The sequence below is a fragment of the Phyllostomus hastatus genome, unplaced genomic scaffold (assembly GCF_019186645.2).
Source record: "Phyllostomus hastatus isolate PE091 unplaced genomic scaffold, TTU_PhHast_1.1 phas_scaffold_93, whole genome shotgun sequence".
NCBI lineage: Eukaryota > Metazoa > Chordata > Mammalia > Chiroptera > Phyllostomidae > Phyllostomus > Phyllostomus hastatus.
This window is the reverse complement of record NW_025334042.1, coordinates 11,636,609-11,661,252: the sequence shown is the minus strand read 5'-3', so window position 1 is coordinate 11,661,252 and position 24,644 is coordinate 11,636,609. Positions and strand designations below refer to the sequence as shown.

The following is a 24,644-nucleotide window of genomic DNA, read 5'->3' as shown; positions in this document are numbered from 1 at the left end:
TATATAGTTGGTAGGGTAGTGAGATACAAGTTAAATAAGACACAGAAAAAGAAGAAAAATAGCAGAGGCCATGAGGTAGCCAAAGACATGAAAAAGCAGAAGCTATGAGAAAGCAGAATCTCCATACATATAAAATTAAGAGTGAGGCAATTGGTTATCAGAAGTAGGAGAAATATTAGCAGAGACACAGAGTGGATGTGTCTTGGCAGTACTTAAGTACTAGAGAAGGGAGAAGAAAGCAAGCAAAAACATATCTACTGCTGAGATTAATTAAGCAGTTAGGAATGCTAAGGTTTTCTGTGTTTGCATAGGGCCTGAAATTCCTTTCCTTTGTTTTCTCATGTATTATTTCTTTAAACCCCTACTGCTAAAAAAATCTAACTTTTAGATTCTTTTAGGAATTATACTTTGGAAACTTGTTTCAAACCAGAGATGATGATGACAACCTGAATCAAGCTAGTTGAAAATGGAGAAAATCGATTCCCCTTAGATGCAGTGGATGAGGGAACTGGAAAAGTCAGATTTGATTCTTAGGTTCCTGGTTTGGGCAACCAGTGGATGATGATACCTTTGATTGGTAATGTATGGAGAGGACTAACTCCATTTGCTGGGAAGAGTGTTAGGTGCCAATGAGACTTTCAGGTGAAGATGTAGAGTAAGGCAATGTCTGTATCTCACATAAGAGCTCTGGAGTTGTAAGTTTGTGTATAAGAGCTTGATATCATGATTATTTTTTTTAATTTAAAAGATTTTATTTATTTATTTTTAGATAGAGGGGAAGGAAGGGAGAGGGGGAGTGAAACATCAGTGTGTGGTTGCCTTTCACGTGCTCCCTACTGGGGACCTGGTATGTGCCCAGGCATGTGCCCTGACTAGGAATTGAACTGGCAAACACTTTGACTTGCAGGCCTGCACTTAATCCACTGAGCTACACTAGCCAGGGCAGTAATATTATGATTTTTTAGGTATCTGGCAACAGTTTCTTGTTTTATTCCCATAGTCCTAAATTCAGAAACATAATTGGACTAGGCTGTGTTAGTCTAGGGAAGCTGAGAATAAAGGATTTGTTTATGTCTGAATACCCTCTGTACTGCAACTTAGCTATCATGTTGGGCATTATATAATGTAAGACTGATGAGCTACTTTGCCTAGATGAGGTGATCTCTAGAGAAAGCTACATATAGTGCCAAGCTATCTTTGTGTATGTAAAACTAGGACCAGAAGGGAAGAGAAGTTTCCAGGTCTGATGTTTCATATTGCAGAAAGTCTGAATATTCGGAAGGTTTGGAAGCTTTCATTTTTATCTCTTAGTAGATATTGCACCTACATTCCTCTCTGTATCCCTTAGATAAGTAAACCCAAGTCGTGTCTCTTGTGGTATTTCTGTTAATCTGAACATTCTATTGGTATTTGCCAATATAGAGGTTATACAGGGTGCTATCAGTAGATTGGTAGTAATCAAGCCACTAGCATACATAAGATTACTCTGGGATGATAAATGAAGAGAAGAAAGCAGAGAATAGAATTCTAGGAAATACTAATATCTAAGGAGTAGGTAGAAGAAAGAAAAACACAAGAGGAGAATAAATGAATGATGGTGAAAACTGAAGGACTGAACAATTAGAAAGGTACACTGGGTAACATTTGTATTTCATCATTGAACTGAGATAGATATTAGACAAATTTTCTTGTTACACATGAACACTTGCTCATGGTAAAATAGATTAATTTTCTTTTTTTAAGATTGTATTTTTATTATTTTTTTAGAGGGGGGAAGAGAGGGATAGAGGGAGAGAAACATCAATGTGTGGTTGCCCCTCATGTGTCTCCCACCAGGGACCTGGCCCGCAACCCAGGCATGTGCTCTGATGGTGAATTGAACCAGGAACCTTTTGGTTTGCAGGCTCACAATTAATCCACTGAGCCACACCAGCCAGGGCTAAAGTAATTTTCTAAAAGATTCATAACAAAGGTTCAGAAATATATATCGGTTTCCTAATTTTCAACTAGAAGGTTAAATTTTGCTGATAATTAAGTCTAGTTAGAAGTTAATAAAAGACAGTGATTGATGATTGCAACAAGTTATCTTTTTCTACTACCTACTTAAAACATTGACGGAATACTTAATGTGTGCCGGTCATTGTACTGTACCAGCAATATCTCATTCAGAGGAAAGCACCTGTATTGTCTTCTTTTAATGATGCAGAAACTGAAGATTAGAGAGGTTAAATAAATTGCTAGAATCACTCAGGTACTAACAGGGCTGAGATTCAAACTGAGGGTTTGTGACTTCAGGGCCTGAGGCTTAACTAGTACTTGATAATGCCATGAAAGCATTACTTATGGTAACACAAGATTAAATTTATTAGGCATTTATTAATGTAATTTTCAATGAAGAGATTTTGTAGTCACAGAAGACCATTCTACACTCATACCAACATTTATAAGTGTATTATGATTTTGAAAGTACTTCTTTTGCGACAGTATGGATGGACCTAGAGAATATTATGCTAAGTGAAGTCAGCCAGTCAGGGAAAGACAAATACCATGTGATTTCACTCATACATGGAATCTAATGAACAAACTGAACTAACAAGCAAAACAGAGACAGACTCATAGATGGAGAGCAGACAACAGCTGTTGGCGGGGAGGTTAGGGGGTGGAAGGATGGAGCGAAAAAGGACTCATGGATATGGACAACAGTGTGGAGACTATTGGGAGGGTGGGGTAATGGGGAAAATATAATAAAGATTAAATTAAAAAAGAAAGTACTTCTTGAAATACTTAAGAACACTATGTATTTGAATTTTGTTTTTGCTACTAAAAGAGAAATGATTGTTTTTAGAATGCTAACTACTGAATTTAGCTCATTTCATAAAACCAAAAACTGTTTTTACCTTTGCTAATTTGCTTGGTTTTGGTGTAAAATCATGCATTGTTTCTGGGGTAGGACCATCTCTCTGGGCATATATATGTAGACAACTATTTTTAAAAAGAAGTTTACAGAATACTAGATACAGGTAATAGTTTCACCTTAAATAAAATTGTTTTTTCAATCATTGAAAATATTGTTTTTTAATGAATGAATTCCAATTGCATTCCCTCAACTATATATAACAGAAATGTAAAAGACTCTAAGGAAGCTGATTTTGAGTCAATAATGCCAAAGTTACTAATAATAACAACATTAAATTTTAAAAGAAAAAGTGGTTACATAGGGAAAGACACTGGGCAAACACTTGATCCTAGACTACTGGGCCAATTATTAGATAATTAAAAAATTATTTTTTAGTTTTTAAAAATTTAAATCCTCACCTGAGGACATTTTTCATTGCTTTTAGAGAGAAAGGGAGAGAGAGAGAGGGAGAGAGAGAAGCATTGCTTAGTTGCCCTCTCATAGGCACCCTGACTGTGGATTGAACCACAGTCCTGGGTAGATGCCCTGATTGGGAAGAACATCCTGTCTTTGTGAGAATGTGCCACAACGGCCAGGACTAGAAAATCGTTTTAAAAAGCTCCTTGAGCGCTGGCTGGTGGGTCTTAAGTGTACTGATTGCTGGCCTGCGAACCAGAGTTGCTGGTTCCATTCCCAGTCAGGGCACATGCCTGGGTTGCAGGCCAGGCCCCCAGTCAGGGGCCATGAGAAGGAACCACACACTGATGTTTCTTTCCCTCTTTTTCTCCCTCTGTATCTCTAAAAATAAATACATAACATCTTTTTTAAAAAGCTCCTTGAGGCCTCAAGAATAATGCCTTCCACATATTCCACCTAAACTTTTTTTTTCTAAATCCAGTTTTTGCTACATAAAATACAGGAATTGTGTAATAGGCACAAATGATCCACATTCCTCTTCTAGGAGCTTACTACTCTTACTCATGTGCCACCTTCATTCATTTTTACTTCGCTGCTTCTCAGGAAGAAAATATTTTGTTTACAAAGTAATTGTGGTGCAAGTCCTTATTTTACAGCTGAACATTGCCACACACTGACAATCTGTCTTCCATTCTGTAAAGGTGTCAACAACTCAGTTGTATAAAGGTGTTTATTTCTTCATGTCCTACCTTTATCTTGGTTCAGGTTTTCACACTACCTCTCTCTAGTTCCTACTCAAATGTCTTGGACAAAAGCATACTGACCTGGATCTTCGGAGCAGCACAGACGACTTCATGTTTACCTTTGCCTCACGTGTACTTGGCACTTCAGACTTATATCATACCTTATTTGAGCATCAAAATTCTGTTTTTAGTAGGGTAGTCATTCATTAAACACATTTATTGATCATCTACTATGTGCCAAGGCACTCTAAATACAGCAGGAAACAAACAATCCGGACGCTTCTGAAACTTTCATTTCAGCAGGGAGGCGGATAGGCGGTGAAGTGGGAGGGGCAGATCGCGTAGCGCCCAGTCTGTAAACTCAAGGATTTTCGCCTTTACTCTGGGTGAAAAGTAAAGCCAGCGACAGTCTGCAAGTTCAGAGAAATATGTGGGGCTATTCTGCAGTAAGTTCACCTCTATGGAGGAATTACAATTTAGGTGCTTACGGAGGTAAAAGACCAAAAAAAAAAAAACAAACAAAAACAAATAAAACCACAAATTAAAGCAGGGTAGATGTTGATTTGGGGCCACTAACCCGGAGATTCGAGGGCATAAACGAAGGACACGACAAATGATAAATCCAAAAGGAAGGAAACTGTTTACGCCGAGATGTAATTTAACACAAACACACGCAAAGAGAAACGCCAAGGAATACCCGGTGCTCCGCTCAGACACTTTTCACCGAAAAAGAAGCAAGTTTTGCTGAGGCAGAGTACTAAGCCCTCTCCTATGCTGTCGCCCCCTTCCGGAACCAAGCCTGCCCCGAGCGTGTCCACGCCCCTGGCCACGCCCTGCCTGTAGCTCGCCCGCCAGGGTTGGCCGCGGCGGGGGCGGGGGCCGCGGTGCCCGGAAGTGCTGCTGACGTGTCCCGGCAGCGCTCGGAATTGTGGGCGACTGGGCTAATGGCGTTGGCGATTCTGTGGGGTTTGAGGAGCCAGCGCTGAGGCTTCTGGCCGGGCTGGCTTGTGACAGCCGGTGTGGCTGGGCCCCGCGGCAGCGGGAGGGACCTGCCGCATAGTAGGCTCCTCGGCCGGAGCTGGCGCGGCCTAGCAGTGCGAGAAGACTGCGGGGGCGCCGCGGAGAGGAATCGGGGGATTTGCCGGGAGGCTGCGGGGGGCGCTGCTTTCGCTCGGGTTGGTATCCCAGGCCCAGCGGAGTCCCCGCGGAGCCCCAGAAGCGGCTGCGGAAGGTCCGGTGGTGCGTGGAGGGAGCTGCCTGACGCCCCAACGACCTGACAGTGCCGGAGTTTGCGCCGCTCTGAAATTGTCTCGGAGCGTGGTGGATCATGTCCGGCACCAACAGCCCCGAGGCAGTGAAGAAGCTGCTGGAGAATATGCAGAGCGACTTAAGGGCCTTGTCCCTGGAGTGCAAAAAGAAATTTCCACCTGTCAAGGAGGTAAGCTTCGGGCGACGTCTGGAGAAGGCACGGTGAACTTGCCGGTTCCTGTTAGACCCAGTCCAGTCCTTCACAGCCATCCTCCAGCCCTAAGTTTCATTTGGCTTTCACCTGTCCAGGTTTGCAAGTCAGTGGATTGTTCCACAAACGCCTTTTATGGTTTTCTTTGGAGAGGTCTGAGGGAGGCACTTTGATTTTCTATACTCTCCTGTTCTCCGGAGTTAGGAATGAAGTTCGCTGTGTGAGCCGGTTCAGCCCTTTCTGGCCTCTCCTTTTCTGGCCGTTTTCAAACTCGGAAAAGCCAAGCCAGGACTGAAAATTTTATGTTTGTTGCTTCTAAAAGCTAATATTCATCGTGTGGTGAAATCTATGCTCCTCACCTTTATCGTGTGTCAATTGGAACTAGCTTTCCCTGTGATCTTGTCATGAGGTTTAACTCCGTATCAATTCATAAAGTATTAATAAGTTATCCAGAGACACCTAACTTACAACATGTATTGATAACCCACAGAACCATGTTAAACCTTGTTATGAGCAATACTGTGGTGGGAAGCTTGTGCTGGGAATACATCCTCTTTGAGCTTCAGTTTTATTTCAGACGCAAAATAGGACTAAAGGGTGGATTTATTAGATTATGATGGGAAAGATGTCAGAGCAAAAATGTTATTATTAAAGAGGCTCAAATTACTGTCTACGAATTAAATTCTGCAAATATTTCCTGAATTGAAATTTTTAACATTTAGTCATTGTTGGGTCTTTCTCTTAAGCTTCCATTTAATTTCTCTTAAACTTTAAAAGAAAAATGCTGTTCAATACCTTTCCTCGTTTCTGAAATAAAATAGTTCAGTGATATTTTTGTTAAAGCAATTATTTTTATGTCTGTTTAATGTGGTCTGGTATACCTGCAATTTCATTTACTAATTGTCCTAAACGTTCACCAAGGAATTGTGTAATAGTTTAAAAATTATTTAAGTGTTTTGTCTTTATTATTATAAAGAGTCTGAAGTTAGAACTTACCCCCAAAAGTTTGGATTTTAGGCTTCCAAGGAACCTTAACTTTTTGGTAAGAGCTTTGGTCTCATCAGTTTTTAACAAACACCATCTAGTATTTCTTTACTAAAGTAAGCAAATAGTACTTAATGATGGGAACCAGATGTACCACTTTTGGAAAGATGACCATTATGATAGATTTTATTTCAGATATTCAGTAGTTCATTTTGATATTGCTTTTCATTTTCTCCGTATCATCTTCTGTTGAAAGTAATAACAAGTAATTTTTAAAATTAGGCTGTTCCAGTTATAAGAGAAATGCTCTTGTTTAGAAAATGTCAAGTCCTATTTTAGAATTTTAACAATAATTTATAGAACTGACTCTTCATATAACTAATATAAAAACTGCGTGCTTCCTCTATATTGTAGGCCTCTAGTTTGGGAATTTTTTTTTGCCATTTATTACATTATTTTTACTGGACAAAGCATTCAGATTTCCAGGCAGGTAACTTACCAGGTTCCAGAACTCTGTTCATTTCTAATCTAGGAACTTTCAAAAAAGCTCATTAGCTTTTTCACTTCAACATTGGCTAAAGAGATTGTTAGTAATTGCACCTAGTGTTGAGGTAATGGCAAAAAGTAAATGTGATTATCTGATACATAATTTCATAAACAGTACATGCTCTGTAAGAATTTATTGAATGTAAGAACTTTGACTCATTAACCAATGGCGTTTCCAATACGCTTAGGGCTCTACTTTAGGAATTGAAAAATGACTTTGTGTCACAAGTTTAAAACAAGAATGACGTACTTAGCTTGGTAGTGATGATTTTTTAGGAGTGAGCCTTAACTTTCAAGACACTATACAAATTTGGTTGAATTAAATTTTTCCTGAAATTTAATAGCAATGCCAATTTTTGGCTTTTGTTCTTTAAGGAACTGATAAGTTTCTAGTTTTATTTGTTTTAGGGGGTGTGTTAGTGGTACTTGACAGACTCTAAACCAAAGCCTTTCTTCATATAAGAAACATTTCCATATGCATACTAGTTTGCTAGTTTATACTCTCCCAGTATCTTCACAAGTATTACCTGAAAATACTTGTTGTGATTACTTATTAGGCTGCTCACAAATTTAGTATGCTAATCACATATGTGCTTTGGAAGGGATATATCCTTCTCCAATGCTGTTTAAACAAGGTAGAATGAAATGCATAATGCATTCTATATTTAGTCTTCATTTTGAGTTTTTAGTAATTTCTATTTTTTTTGGCCACAGTGCTTGCCTATATATATTTTTAAATTAATGATAAGCTGGATATTTTTAAAATTTCAAATCTGATGGAAAAACAGGAAAAAGGGTATTGATGAAGGATAGTGTCTTATTTACTGATATTACTTATCTTTGGATTTTCTACATAGTTTTCTCTGTCTTAAATGTTTTCATTTGTAAATCTGTCCTTTGCATATTAAATTGTTTCTATTCTGTGATTTTGATTTTATATAAGGGGAGGAGTTAATAGTAACAGTAATATATTCCTTCCTCTTTTTTGCCCTGCTTATTTACCTTACTTCTTAAATGTAAATCTTTATACTTCAGCAGTGTAACTTTCTTTCTTTTTTTTTTTTTATTCCACAGATATACTAATTTGTTTTGGACTATTTGCATGAAAATTTTTTGTCTTAAAAATCACTTTAAATCTTTGTAAAATCACTTCTATGTAATTGATATTCAGTGACATTCAGAAGCAATAACCTCTTTATGTTGATGTATTTAATGAATAAAAACTTTTTGGTCATTTCTTATTTGCAGGCACAACTCTGTGGAAACAGATGAGGGGGATCTAACTGAGTGTGGAAGCTTGGTCAGAGTTTGTAAATCTTGAGCTGGGTCTCTTTATTTTTACAACTATTTGTTTGTTTTAGAAAGAAGGGAAGTGAGGGAGAAAAGGAGGGAGAGAAACATCTATTGGTTGCCTCTCACATGCCACTAGCCAACAGACACCCAAACCACTGAACCACACCAGTCAGGGCTTGAGCTGAGTCTTTATAGCATGAGTAGAAGATAGCCAACAGAAGAAGGTGGTGGTGATGGATCATTCTAGGCAGAGAAAACATCACATGTTTGTCTTCCATGTAAAATAAATGTGATGCTTAAGGTGATTAGGAACCATTAGTCTTTTCTTTTTTTGCTTTTTAAGAGGGAGTGTATGATCAAATTCACATTTGGTAACATGACTGCAACAGTATTGGTGGAACAGTTAGAGGGGATTGAGAATGAGGCAGAGAGAGCAGATTTTAAAAAGTGTTGATTGCCTGCAATGAGGTAGCAGTTGAGGTAGACAGGAAGTTGCTTGCATTATGGTAGATGGGGGTGGAAGAGTATGGATTAGAGATTTGTCAGGTATAATTGCCAGGGCATAGTGACCTTTCGTATATGTGGAGAGAGAAATCTATGATACCTCTCTGGTTTCTGGCTTGGGAAACTGGGTGGATCACGAAGAGAAAGAATATAGAAGAGAATATTGGGGGAGAATAAGTGGCCACGAATATATTAAGTTTAAGATTTATGTGTGACTTCTAAGGGGAACTGACCAGTAGGTATTTGAAAATGATGGCTTGGTACTGAAGAGGAGGGTCTAGAATTTCAGATTTAGGAGTATCAGTTTATACATGATAGTAGAAGTGATGGGAATAAATAAGATGGGCCAGGTAGAGTGTATAAGGGAGAGATGGGCTGAAAAAAGAACTTTGGGAAACAGAAGCATTAAAGGGACAGAGCTGGGTAGACTAAGGTTAAAGATATGGGAGAGACAGGGAAAACTTGCTGCAGCAAGGTCCATGAGTAAGCTGGAGTTGTAGGAGCATAAATGTATGAACTGGCTTTCAAGTTGAGACAGGACACATTCTCTTCTGCTAGAGGAAGGGGAAAAGAAAAGAATGGGTTTGAATGTGATAAATTTGTGTAAGGGGCATAGCAGAGAGAGGAAGTTGTGGGCAGTTTGACCTGTGACCTCTGTTTTCTTGGTAAGATTGGGAAATAAGCTTGTTGCTGTGATTAATTAGTGATGAAAGAAGTGATAGGAAGTTTGAGAGGTGCAGTGGATCACTTTAGAGAAGAAATTGATTGGAATACTTAAGAGTGTTGGCAGGGAAAATGGTTGAGTGATGATGGGGTCATAAAATATAGGTTAGATTCCTAAAGAAGGAAATCCATCAGAACTTTGATTGACTGGAAGAAGATGGAAGGGTTGAAGGACTAGCAGCACAAATTAATTCAAAGATCAGTGGAGCTGGGGAGAGAGCCAAAGGATAGGAGTTGGGACAGTAGTGAGGATATTGGGTTTTCTTAGAATACCAAGTAGTTCTTACTGTCCTAGAGGATGATGAAGTCCAGCGAGTGGGTGGTAGAAGAGCAAAGGGAATGAAGGTCATTTGACTTGAGGTGGTCAGAAATAGGCTTTTAAATGTTTTTTTTTTCTTTTAATGAAGTGGACTTGGTAAGAGTGTAAATAATAAAAAGGTGCAAGTAGTCTTCCTAGGCTGTGTGCTCTAATTTTCCTCTTGCCCATTCAGTCCTGATAAAAGTTGGTTGGCAGGGAGTTTTACCTTAAAAAAAGGTCCTGTGCTAGAGCATCCAGTGCTAACTAGCTGAGGGGGATGTTTGGTGAAAAAGATGCCTTCTACTTACTATGACAGGATTCTCCCTTAAGCCAGCTATTTTGGGGACTGAGGCCCAAGTCAGTTGGCTCTTCTGGTAGGGAGAAGATCTCATTTTCAGGACCTTATGACAGTGAAGAATGAGAGCTGGGTAATGGGTGTTTTTTTTTGTTGTTGTTTTACATCTATTTCAATTTTATTCACATTCTTATTTGGAGGAGGAGAAAATCATTAGTTAGTGACCTGTTCAAATCCCAGGATAAGCCCATTTTACCTATGACAAAATTGAATTCACTCAGTTTATAAATGACAGAGCAGGGATTAAAGCAGAGTTTAAACCCAGAGATTAAACCCAGATTTCTACCCTATTTCTGTTCCTTCATGCTGCCTCTTCAGGTTGAAATTATGTTGAACAAGGGAAAAAATCGTAGTCAAATTATGTGACTCCAGTTAGGACAATTTATGGGTTCCCTTAAGCCAACTTCTGATGTCCTGCTTGCTCCTAGGCTATCAGTTCAGAAAAACTCTTTGGTCTCTTCCCACGAGGTATATTCCAAGATGGTCTTCTTATGACCCTTGCTTTAATCCAACTGATTCTGTGCAGCTATTATTTTCATTTTTCCCTCCTCTTCCAGTTGGCATCCACCTATCCAGTTATATTGATAGACCTGTAATCACCATGTCCATACATTTGGTAACTTTTCTCTCACTTGATAGTTTAGCTTAAACCTTTTCCATGTATATAAGTTTTTCTAATTACTATTTCAATGGATGCAATATCTTTTATCATAGTTCATGCACAATAATTTACTTAACATCATTCAGAATGCTTGTTTCCAATTTCCTCTTGCTGATATCGATAATGTTGCTGATTAACCTCTATACACAGCTCTTTTTTTCCCTTATGAGTTATTGACTCTCAAAGGGGAAAAAAAAAAAGCCCTTGTGCATTTTGAAAATAACTACTGGAATCTGTGAAGCAGTATTTACCTCCTTGAAATATGGTTGTGTGTAACTTCACCTCGTTGCCAGCAAGAGAGGAAGGTTTGGAACACAGATTTTATCAGCTGTCCTTTTTGAAGAGACTTTTTATAATTTAATAAAAATTTACTAGTTTCCTAAGTACAAGGCATGGCAGGAAATACAGAAATGAATGAGAAAATGCCTTTATCTTCATGAAGGTAACTCAAAGTTGAGTATAACATTGTCTTTCCATTAAGCTAGGGACTTTGCATCCTTGACTCTATTGCAACATGCCATTTCAATTTCACATGTGAGGAAACTATGGTTTAGAGAGTTTCAGTAATTTGCATGAGTTAGTAAGTAAAGCTAGAAGATGGTAAAACTGGAATGTGAATTCATGTGCGCCCACCCATCTCTAACTCCTCTCCTTTTTCCATTATATCATGCTGCACATGCCTTTAAAACATGCTTAGCTTGTTTTTATCATTGTTCCCATTTATATGTCTTGCTTCATTATTTGAAGACAAAGAGCCATTCTTTCCATCTTGGAATTCTTCCATTTTGACTTTTGGAACACTCTACTTCCCTATTTCTTCTCTCAGTATTCCTTCTTCTTTTCTTTACATATAAGTGTATCCCATGTTCTGTCCTCAGACCTCTACTTTCTCCATGCTCATCCCCTTTGCCCTATCATCTACTTCCATTGCTTTTGGCCTTACCACAGTGCTGTTGACTCCTATATCCACTTCACTAACTGTAAACCTTTATTTCCAATATCTCTCACATACTTCAGGTAGAACTTTTTGTAATTATTTCTTAAAATGTGTCCTTTCCTCCCATTTTACTTGTTCTGTTAAATGGTATTTATTACTGTTGCTTACCTTAGTCATATTTGGCTATCTTCTCTCCTCAGCTCTCCTTTATTCACTGTCAACTGTCCCTTTCAGCTCTGTAATTTCTAACATACCTATCCTTTTTTTCTATTTTGTCAGCTATCATTAGGTAAATATTTTTCAAAGCTTTGGGATTATAAACTAATTGCATTTTACAGTAAAAAATCTTAGTGGTTTCAATGTAGTAATTGTTTTATGAGTATATTGTCCTCTAGAGAGTGTTCTAGCTCTGTTAAGTATTCCCAAGTGTGAGCTTGACTGGGTCTTTTGATTTTACCTGTCATCTAAAATCATAAGTCTTCAGGCAGCATTATACCTCCCTGGTACCACATGAGTACATTTTTCTATCCAAATTGTTATTAAATTGAAATTTACATTTCTTCATTAGCTCCTTTTTCATCCTATTCCTCTGAACAATTAATTTGGCCCTTTGGCAAATTTGTTCTAATTTTGAGGCTCTAGTCTCATAGATGTGAGTATTTAAAAGTATGTATGTATTTTTTAAAAATATAACATAGGAACTTTGGTAAAGGGAAACAGCATTTAATTTTTTTATATGAGTAAATTTGTACATAGTTTTCTAGTACAAATTCCCTGCCTAGGCTTCATTCCCTCTCGTTTCCTTCAGTGGTAGGCTGTACTCTCCCTTCATTTTCAAACCTTTGGATTTAAATGCATTAATCTCTTTTCTTGCTTCAGGACACCTTAATTAGTTTGATTTAATTTAAATACTTCATTTCTCACCTTAATTTCTGACCAAGTCACATATAGCCAGTAAGCACTCCTGGGAAAGGAAAGTTTCATTTTTCTTCTCTAAGAACTACTGCAAGAGATACTTTCTTTCCTACTAGATAGTGTCATGTTAAATTGTGAGGTGTAGAATAGCTACAGCTAATTTTATTGCCAAGATTGGAAGCAGCCTGAGGATGAACCTACCCGTGGAATCAAGAGAAGCAAGAGAAGGGCAGAGAAGTGAAACTGCAGGCCTGATGGCATTGGGAGTTTCTGGATCAAATTTCCTCTGGATTTTTCAATTAGTGGGCAGTAAAGTCTCTCCTTCTATTTAGAAATTTTCATTTATTTGTTTAGAAACATTTATTTTGTAGCAACTATATAATAGGCACTGTGATAGGCATTAGTAATATGGAGGAAAGAATTAAATATGTTTTTTATTCTCATGGGGCTTGCAGCTAGAATGGAGAAGGAGGTATGTAATATGAATGGGATAAAATGTTATAGGGACAAACCATGGAAAGCCCACAAGATGTAAAGTCTTTTCAGAAGTAGTCATAGAATAAAGTGATGGAAGAAATGGTTTCTGTCACTGCTTATGGTTCTATAAGAGTGCCGACATCAGAAGAACCTGCACTAGAACTCTACAGCTATCTTCATATTTTTAGCATTGGTTTAATTTCAGCAAAACATTATTTTCTACATTAAATTAGTATTAATTTGTATTTGTATTTATTTTGTGAATTTGTTGGCTTTATAACTTAAGAGCTATAAAAATAAGGAGTTTATTTTAAGGTTGATTTATACATACTTAAATTTGTCAGTGACTGGATAGGCCTGTGAGATTTTTTAATTTTTAAAAGATGTCCTTTCACTACTTAATTTTGGGAAGCACTAGTAAGGCTGAGTACTGGGAATCATTGAATTGAGATAGCAGATGGATGGAAGATGAGATTATAAGTAGAGAAATCTCTTAGTTTAGGTGGATAATGAGAAAAGAAATTTGAAGCATTAGAAATGAGATTTGAGAAGAAAAAGAACACAAGATACATGTTGACTACATGGCCTTCTTGGCTGATAAGATTTGTGGGATGAGGGAGAAACCCCAGAGTCCTGGTCAGTGACATCTGATGGATGCTGCTGCTGCTACTGCTCAGAGAAATAGAGATTATGGGCAGAAAAAACAGTGTTTTTTCTGGTACTGAGGGTGAAGTTGGTCTATGTGTATTTAAGAGTGATGACATCTGTTTTGAATATTTTGAATTTATGATGTTTTTCAAACATCTAGGTTAAAAAGTTCTATAGTTTAGTAGACAGGTAAGGAAGAGGAGTATAATTTATGAGTCTTCATAATCTAGAGAGTTCAAACCACAGAATTGTGAGTTTGCCCAGGAAGATTTTATTTAGTGAGAAATGAGACTAGGGGTATTCTAGGTGGTCTTGGAAGAGGAATCAGCATTCTCTCCCCTTGCTGCTTTTCTGTGTCTCTGGCCTCTCTATTCAGAATCCCTGGTGGGTGTGTCTATTTTGGTAAGCAAAGGATATTGAGAAAAAGAAAAAATATTTGTCAAGAGATTAATTTTAAGAGTAACAACTATTAAATGCTGCAGTGTATTTAAGACTTTTGTCTCCCCCAACTCACAGATTGCCCTCTGTGAGATGAGGTGGATATTAAACTACCCACCTTAACTTAGTCTATCCAAGTCTACAGAATGTGGCTTTTTTTTCCCCCCATGAAGGTCAATTCAGAAAAAAATGATTATTTTTACAATTACATAATTTCCCTATGGGTATACAATGTATCTGATCAGAGTAGGGTATATTTTTAAAGCAAGAAGTTAAAAGACTCATACACATAGTCCTTGACAAATACAAGGAAATCTTAATCTGAATATTTCCATTTGTACAGATTACTTTTTTTTAAATTGATTTGGGGCAGGGAGAAGGGGGTAGAGACAGAGACATCATCAATTTGTTACTCAACTTATTTATGCATTCATTTGTTGTTCTTGTATGTACCCTGACTGGAAATTAAACCCGCAAGCTTGGCCTATCAAGACGACACTCTAACCAACTGAGCTACCCTGCCAGAGCCTTATAGATGTGAGCTAGGCCTAGGTATGAAGTTAGATTGCAGTGGTTAGGGGGACCCTGATATATAGGTGTTGTCAGTAAACATTGATAGTTCAACTTGTCAGCAACACAGGTGCCTATGAAAATAAGATGTTACAGTTTCAAATTTGACAAACAGAATATGGGTGTAAAAAATGAGGAGGTATGAGATAGGTCTAATTGTATCTAAGGCTACAAACAATCCTTTGGATAGTTCTTGAGTTTAGGAATGAAAATACCAGTTATATATCTTTAAAAACACTACTTTGGAACTACTTAAAAAAAAAAACGCTCCATTGTCCTCTTCCTTATCATGTGTATCTATAAAAATATTTGTCAAACATATTGTATACTTATAACTTGATTTATTTATACTTATTTATGACACATATATGAGTACTCTTATTTGTCTTAGGAAATCAAAATAGTGTCTGGGAAATTTGACATCCTTTACTGACATCTGGCATGCTACAGGACTGATTTTTGGAAACTTCGGGGATTCACAAAGGTCATACTGACAGAATTCAGAAAATTAGGACAAATTACATTGACATTTATGATGGTTCAGTTTGATGGTTCTTTCGACTGAAGCAGAATGAAACATTTAATTTGAGCATATATGGAGTACGTACATAGGGCCATGGTGAGAAGGGGGAGAGGTTGAAGATTTGAAAATGATGGTGGAAGAAGTTTCAGTGACTGCAGATTAATTTCAACTGGCCCAGTAAGAAATTTACCCAAGGGAGTTTGAGATGGGGTATGTGAGTATACATAATTATGTAAAGTATACATAGTAATTTCAGTGTTCTTTAGTTTTTACAGTAGTAAATTTGCTATTGTGAACATCGTCAAAGTATATCCAGAACCTGACCAGTTTTTACTATCTCAATCACTATCACCTCTGGCCTGTCCATCATCATCTCTTGGTTATATTATTGTAATAGCCTCCTAAATATTGCTGCCTTTTGAAATCATTTGAAGATTTTAAAAATTCTTATTCCTGGCTTTTACTGGCAGTCATTCTGATTTAATTGGAATGGGTTGCAACCTGGGCATCAGGATTTTTTTTTTTAAACTTCCAGCGTTTCTAATATGCAATGCCCCCAAATAATCAGAAAAATCAGTAATCTTTCCCTACAGTAGACCATTTGTTTTATTTTTATTTATTTTAAATAATCCCTTTACTTTTACTATATATGGTCTTTTAATTTGGGATATTTCCACTTAAAGTTACTAAGTCCTAAGTGTATCCCTTAGTCTCCTTAGTTGTGAGCAGTGAAAGCTGACTCTAGCTGATTGAAGCTGAAATGAAATTGAATGGCTCACAGCATTTGTAGAAGGCTGGATGGAGCCACCCTTAGAAAAAGTACAGGAACTAAAGGAGTTTGAACAGCTAGAACCACAGCACACCATGCCAGTGAGACCATTACTGCTGTTTCTGCTGAACAGTGACTCGATGCCTCAGATTGCCCTACCGGTTGTGCTGGCTTGTTCATGCCACCACTGGTTCTACTGCCATCACTGCTCTTGGAAAGTGCATGTTGCCTTCACCATGGCTGTTGTGAGAAAGAACTCTCTTTCTCTGCTTTTCTGTAAACTAGTCTCCATATGGTAGACACGTGTATTAGAAAAGTGTAAGCTGCCAGGGCATGTGGGAAAGTAAGTACATATCTGGCATTTTCAATTTTCAGTAGTCCAAGATAGGCTCTATCTTGCATCAAAACTCATGAAGTTGGGAATTCTCCAAACACAAGCAAGGGCTTGGTTGGAAGCCAAAAAAAAAAAAAAATGACAAAGTCTACCATGCATAGTGTAGCCAACAATATGTTATTTATTTTATCTGTTAATTCACTTGTCCTTAAATTAAGAACCCATAGGACACTGATGTTCTTTCACAATTGTTTTTAGACATTTAGAGCATGCTACCACATGTCCCTTAGCAAGTAATAAGAAGTAACAAAATAAATGAGCAAGTAGCAAGAAAATTAATAGGGAAACTTGGACATATAGCTCGTAAGTATTTATGTATTATTTTTCGAGGTGTAGAGACCAGTATATGTAGAAAATAGGCATGTTTCTTGATAGTTACAATGTTCTGAGTTTCTCTGATGGAAGTTATATATCAATATTATATGATAACATTGACCAATAGAAAAATAATGTGGGCCGTAAGTGTAATCCATATATATAATTTTAAATTACTTTTTAAAAAGTAAAAAAAAATAATTTTAATAACATATATAACCTCATACATTATAATATTGTAACGTTAACATTTAATATAAATACTTAAGAGTTTACATTTTTTAAAATCATACTGAGTCTTCAAAAAATCTAGTTTGTATTTTGAACTTACATCCTTGACTGGTATGGATCAGTGGGTTGGGCATCATCATTCCACAAATCGAAAGGTCACTGGTTTGATTCCTGGTCAGGACTCGTGCCTGGGTTGTGGGCCGGTACCGTGGATGGGGGCATGCAAGAGGTAGCCAATTGATGTTTCTCTCATACATTGATGTTTCTCTCCTCCTCTTTCCCCTTCCCTTCCTGTCTCTCTAAAAATAAATAAATAAAATATTTTTAAAAAACAACAACCTTAAAGCACAGCTCATTTCAGGCTGGCCACGTATAAAGTGCTTAATAGTCACATGTAGCCAATGGCTATTGTATTGGACATCACAGTTATGTGGCATTTTATAAAATGCTATATGATTTTTGAGTACTGTTAGCTAAACATAATTATGATGAAGTGTTTAGACACCGTATGAAACCTGGCTCTTTAAAAGAAGTGTAATTTAAAAGTATAGCAAGTGCTTGGTTATCCATTCACTTCTAATCCAAACCATTTTTATTTGCTGTTGCAGTGTTATGCCATTTTTATGGTGGGGAGGAAAGTGTGAAATGGGGAAGAGAAATTTTTTTTTCATTAGGCTTTGCTTTTATTGTTTTTATTTTCTGAACATTGAAATTTGTGAGGTATTAGGGTATTCCAGATGTTCCTTAACACAGAGAAAAGCAACATGCTGTAGTGCAGAGCCTGCATGTGAACAATTAAATTAACGATATTCTATTACTATATATATACATGTATGTATATATATATCACTGGTAGGCTTTAGTGTCTGGAGTTTTGGAAATAAAAAACAGTAGTGATTGTGCTCTGGATTTTTCTATTATATATGATTTATTTTCCCTAGATAATTCATGTTGATAGTAAATTTTGTGTTCTAATTATTTTTATTCTTACAGGCTGCTGAATCAGGAATAATAAAAGTTAAAACAATAGCTGCACGAAACACCGAAATTTTGGCAGGTAATTTTTGCATTAAAAATTCAACAATTAATGAAAATTTGACTAATAGAAGTACAGTCTTAAAAAACAAAACAGTTTTCTGTAGCATAAAGTTTCTAACTTTTTAACTAACTGGATTTCTCAGAGATGAATGCTATGAAATTCTCTGAAATCAAAAGCGTAAAACTACCAACTCCTTAAAGGCAGGATTTTTCTTACTCATCTTTTCACTTTCCTCCATCTTTTTGTCAATCACCTAAGACATACCTTACCCATATAGGACATTGAATTAATATTTGTTGTATTGAATTGAAAGGTAGATTGGTTCTCGGTCCACCTTCTAAGATCTATTTTATCTTTAATACAAACAAGCATAATGTAGTAGTATAATAAATTTAGTACTACTATATGAGTTTTGAGTTCTGAGACTAAGGCAATATAGTCATGAAGAAAGAATAGGAGTGGTAAATAAAAGAAAACAAGTGTTTTTTTACATTTTCTTAATTGAACTTGGTGTTCAAGAAGGAATTTTAAGAGTTTCTCTTTGGCACCATTTCGATACAGCCTACTTCTTCCTTTGGTGCAGAGGCACCTGTTCTTGCCTCAATAATGACATGGAAAAGAAGAAAACTGGCATTTTTGAGAATTTGTTATATGTCAGGCATTTGTACCACTCTTTTTATATAACAACCTTGTGGGGAAACATTCTTTATAGTAGAGCAAGTTGAGATGCAAAGAGATTAAATTATTTGCCTGTGGTCACATGGTAGGTGGTTGAACCAGATTCAAATCCAGGGCTTTTTAGAGCTAAGTTCTTCCTGCTGCATTGTGCTCCCATGGTATTGTGAGGTTTCCACACCAGCTACTTTCCCACCCCCTGCCCCCAGTGTTTTTACTTAACCATTGCTTACTTCACTGATCCTTCAGTTTGCGTTTCCATTTCCAATAGTGCTATTGATCTCAGCCAGTTGTAGGAGAAAAGTAGTCCTATAAGTTAATTTACACAAAGTCTAAATACTGGTAAAGAATCTCTTTAATTCTCATAAATCTCTTTACATTTTGAAGAAAAAAAAAGATACCAATAAATCCCTAATTGGTGGAATTTCAAGGAGTATTACAAATGAAATGAAGACTTTTGGGGGCAGCTTAAGGGTAGGAGGTGAGAGTGGATTTCATTTAGGCTCTCTAGCTTTGCTGGAAATTTGCCCTTAAAGTTAGCTCTCCTAAGTTACACTTGTTTCTCATAGCCTCTTCTCTGATTTTGAACATTCTGTGAAAACACCACATAGTTTTCTAACATTATTCACAGCACTGAGCATTGCTTTGTGAGCATGTTGAGAAGGGGTATAGTGAAAGTGATAGGTAAAGACAAAGGCATGTATTGTTAGATTGGGAGGGTGGGCAAGTGGATTTTGGGAGATGCATGTTGGGTGGATTGGTTACTGTGAGAAAATTAATGTTTAAAGAAAAATTATGACCTGGATATTTTTAAGTTGGAGACATGATAGGCCAATTATATTAGAATATCATTGTAAATATTTACTTTTGCTACTATCATTGCTGATGTTATGGTAAGTCCTTAATTATTCTCCATTAATAAAAGATTTCATTGGGTCTGTAGTTGATGAAAGATGTTTTCAAAAGGCTGGTTTCTTTGGAGGATCACTGTCTATTACAGATTTGCATACTAAGTAAAATATCTAATTAGTTAATCTTAAGGATGAGTAAGAAAAATTTTGTCTCAGTCGGTATGAGTTTAGTATATATGTAGGCTGTTAGCTTTATTAGCTTTTATTAGACTATGCAATTAGCTTTATTCAAATCAAGGTAGAACAAATTTCTATGTACATACAATTAATTGTTCATGCTTTAATATCAATAGTATCCAGAGCCATCCATGTATCCGATAAACTGTTTTAGCATTTAAACTTTCTCCTGGTATTTTTTACCAAGTATTTATAACAATTGATACCTCAAATTTTAGTTATTTTTAGACCACTGTCATGTTGAAAAATTAAAGGCTTTTAAGAACAGTTTAAATTTGCCAATATATAGTTTCTAAACTACTTAATTCAGAATACAGTTAATAATACTGAGAAAAAATTTTAGTTTGATATTTTTTATTTCCTATAGGTTACTATTTTTGTGCTGTAATGAATGTTAAAGATATACAATTGAGGAGTCTTAAATTAGATGAGATATTGAATTCTTATATCTCTGCATATTCAGAAAACATAGAGGGTTGCTATAAAAATCAGAACCCTTAATTAGGATCAATCTGATTAATGATACTCAGCATAAATTTCTAGCCAACTTTAGTTTCCTTAGATTTATTTTCCAAACGAAGGTTATTTACATTGCAGAATAAATCTTTGCTTTACATCTCCCCTTCTTTTAAGCATTCTCCTTTAATGTTTACTTTTCTTTGTTTTCACTGCTGTCATGAATGCTGACATAAGTGGGAATGCTATGCCAGGTAATGTCAGCATTGATTCAAATATACAGATCATTTTCTCAAAATTTCCTTTTTCTTTAATGATAAAACTCTGTTAAGTGAGAGGTAGCAACATAAAGTTTTTCGTATATGAGGCCAATGCCTTAATCTTATATTTGACTACCATGTTACAATATACTTGAAATTGAGCAGGCTTGTGCTATACAAATTACATAAACAGAGAATCTGCTTTCTGAGCAGATATTTTGAAACAAGGAAATCAATGAAGTTGTGATATATTTTAAAACTGTATATTTAACCCCTTACCAAACCGTAACGATTAGATTACATCTGCCTATAGCTACTTTCGGCTACTGTCAGTATACATACAGAATTTTTACATAGATAATCATCATGTTTGATTTGTGTTCTTTCCTCACACAGTTTCCCTCACTTTTTTCATTTTTATGTGGTCTTATTACTAAAAGGTCTGTAAGTAATTTGAGTATAAATATAGTTTGGAACTTCCCCCAACATTAAAAGGTAATTTATCTGCTGATTTTATTTAGTATATTCTATTTTATCAATACATATACTTGAGATATTTCATAGACATTTACACAATATCATACAACATATTCTTAGTAGGAAATAATTATGTAAGAATCACCAGGGGAGATACAAAGATAGTTATTATAGTTCACCTACAATCTATATGGAAATACAAGAAATATACTTGAACAGCATGTTTGAGCCATTCATGCTGTTTGCCTTGCCTACTTTTTGAAATCCTTTGCCAGAAATTTTCCCTTCCAGATGACTTGTTTCCTGAGGTCAGGATCAATATCTTATTCTTCTTTATATTGCTAGTAGTTTGAACATTACTTGTGAAGAAGTAATCCCTCATTAAATGTAGGCACAGCTTGAGTCACTCCAAAATTGCAAGTCTCTTAGTGCTGCCTCTAGTATGTTTTCCTACCTTTTCAATTTTATTATGATTACTTAAGTGCATGAATTTTGTCTTATTTAGTTGATTTCAGCTAGATAACAGAGTAATGAAGGAGACAGACCTTAAACAGAGAATTCTAACACTATGTAGTATATGCCCTGATGGAAATATAGACAGGCTTGTTAGGGGAACTTAGGAAGTTACCTAATCGATCCTGAGAATCTGAAGGTGAGTCTTGAAGCTTGAAAAGGAGACAGACAGGCAAATAAGGTATAGTAGAGGAAAGTAAAGGAGATTACTTAAATACATGAGGTATAAGAAAGTTTGGTCTATGGAGTACACTATTCAAGTGTTACCATTGTGTAACATCCTGAGCTTGGTCTGTTGGGGTATACGATTAAAGTATTGCCATTGTGTGACATCATGGAAGTGACACAGTCATACTGATATTTTTATATAAATTACTCTGACCTCAGTTCAGAAGATGTTTCTGTGTACCATCACTAAGGCAGAGGTCTTTTGGTAGGCTATTCCTATAACCCAGGCTAGAAAACACAGGGGGCATTGACTAATGCCATGCTCACAATTTGCCCTCATGGGCTAGAGTTTCTCTACAATATAGTGTGTTCTTATGTATTACTTTTTCCTTGTCTTTTTTTTTTTACTTTTTAAAATCTTAATTTGTATCCTGCCTTTTATTGTATCATAAGTACTTTTCTTTGATGCCATGTTTTCTATTCTTTTTAAGTTGCTCTATAATATTTCAGTAAGCAGTTGTAGTTTATTTAATCATTCCTTTATGTTAGGCTGTTTCATTATTTATAATTTTTTAAGATTAATTTCTAGAAATGAGATTATTTATTTAAAGGGAATGAACATGTTCTTGGAACTTGTCATCACTCTGCTTTCTTAAAAGATAAACCTTTATGCTTTTACCAACAATATATGAGTATATTTTTATAACATCCTTGCCAGATTATTATTTTAAAAAATCTTTTTGGTAACTGGACAGATAACTTCTCATTTTAATCAACATTTCTTTTTAATGTTGAACATTTTTCTCTGATTAAATTATTTTTTATTTTACACTTGTTTGAGTTTTTGTATCTCATCAAATTGTTTGAGTTGTTTATACAGCACAGATCTTAAATTCCCATTGTGTGTATTGTATTTTCTGAAAGTCATTTACCTTTTAATTTTTTATCTCGATCCCTTTTATTTTTGCGTAATCTGATTTTCTGATTTGTTGCTCTCCACCTAGGGAGCCCATTTCCTACCACATAGTTGATAGTCATTTTTTATTTTTTTCTAGTTTTTCTACAGTTCAATTTTTTTAAATAATGTATAGGAAAACTTGAGTATGTAGACTTTTTCCTTTGCAAAATTACTAACTCTATCTACATCATTTGTTGAATAACCCTTCCTTTAACAGTAACATATTTTTAACATGAGATGGCCCATACTTTATTTGTCCTTCAATTTTTGAATTACTTAAAACATTTTCAGACCTTTTTGAACCATTGAATTTTTTTTTTTGATTTGGGAATATCAGTCTTTTCCCTAAGTAGATTTTAAGGGTTTTGAGGATAGCAGTTGTTTCCACATTATATTTCTTTCACAAGAACCGTAATTCGTTATTTAATGATCATTAAAATTCATTATAATAAAACCTTTATTAGCCCCTATAAATGTGATTTATAGTGGGGTATCCTAGTTTAATTCTTTTTTTCCAGGATAAAAACTGCAATTATGCAGTGAAACTCCTCAGAGCAAGGAAACCCCTAGGATATGGGGACCTGCTGGACCTCTTTCAGGTGTGTGAAAGTGCATCATTTAATCTCACAGTTATAAAATTTGGAAGTAAAATATATTTAGCAAACACCTAGTGTTATTTTGTTAAAGGAGTTCTGCTTATTAAGGGACTTAAGTAGAAAATAACCTTTTTTTAATCCCCAAAAGCTGTCTTTATATTTTAATGGATATTGAAATAGAGACTTTTGATTAAAAAGAGTTGACATTTTCTTTTTTCCTGGGATGATAAAAACAATTGTTAAAACAAGATAGATGTCTTTATATTGCTGTACAGCCTTTTCTTCCATGTGATTTCTAGAGTCTAAAACCATAAGGTTTTTATATAAAACTACATTTAAATATTCAATAGTATCATTAAAATTATTGTATACAAGAGTAGAACACCTATCTCTCATATAGAAGAGTAAAATTAATGTCTGCTTCTTAGAACAGCTATCATTTTTAAAAAAAGAAAAAATCAGTAGTTGTTTTTTTTCTGGTGATCTTTATGTTACTGCATTGTGATTTGGATATGGAGGATGTATTTTTGTTTTTCACACTATACTTCAAAAGGCAGAATAGATCAATAGGTTTGCTTATTTTTTGTTGATTATTCTGTGTAACATAGTAACTTCCCTATTGACCTTTATATTTTTATATAAACCAGGAGGAAAAAAGTAGGAAGGAGACGAGAGATAAATGTTTGATTCCTTTGAGTTACATTAAAATAAAGTTTTTAAAAATTGTTTTTATTCCTATCTTAAGTTTATCTCAGCTTTATAGACCTGGATAACTGTGACTGACCTGTATATAACATTTCATTATTACTCACCTTATTCTACTCATTTGAAGATGTAGTTTTTTCACATTTTAATATTTCCCAAATTGGTATGCATTATATAATTGAAGCATCTAAGAATCACTGTGGGCCAAGTAGTGTTGTAGTTGTTTTTGTCAGTGCACATGTGAACTTCTTTATAGTTGTTCATATCAGCGCATCTGTTGTGTGCATGGTCGATATCAGCTAAGTTTGCTATTTAAAATGTTATCTTAGTTGTTGCACAAAACTTTCTGTTAATGTCTTATAAGTAAAAAAGAGCACCAACCTCAAAACATGGGTGTCATTGGTTTAGAAGATCTCAGAGACAGTAGTGAAGTACTCTTTCTCGAAATGAGGCATCATCAATGCTCTTGATGGCCTAGAGTAGCAGCCCAGCCTTTTTGGTACCAGAGACCAGTTTGTGAACGACAGTTTTTCCACATTTAGTGAGGGTGGGGAGGGGAGCAGACAGGATGCAGAGCCCAGGCTGTAATGTGAGTGAAGTTTCACTCACTTGC

At 35.8% G+C, this 24,644-nt stretch overlaps 1 protein-coding gene across 5 annotated transcripts in view; it reads left to right on the top strand.

The window, feature by feature from the left end:
- Positions 1 to 4,984: 4,984 nt before the first annotated feature.
- The window catches only part of MON2 (MON2 homolog, regulator of endosome-to-Golgi trafficking), a 113,304-nt gene continuing 93,644 nt past the window's right edge, over positions 4,985 to 24,644 (top strand). For 4 of the 5 annotated variants that reach the window (XM_045829176.1, XM_045829174.1, XM_045829175.1 and 1 more), the window contains exons 1-2: positions 4,985 to 5,494; positions 18,090 to 18,153. In XM_045829176.1, coding sequence (XP_045685132.1) covers positions 5,384 to 5,494; positions 18,090 to 18,153 — 175 coding nt within the window. In that variant the 5' untranslated portion in view covers positions 4,985 to 5,383. Of the gene's footprint in view, positions 5,495 to 18,089; positions 18,154 to 23,245; positions 23,330 to 24,644 lie in introns of those variants that run through there. The other variant, XM_045829177.1, reaches the window with a different exon arrangement.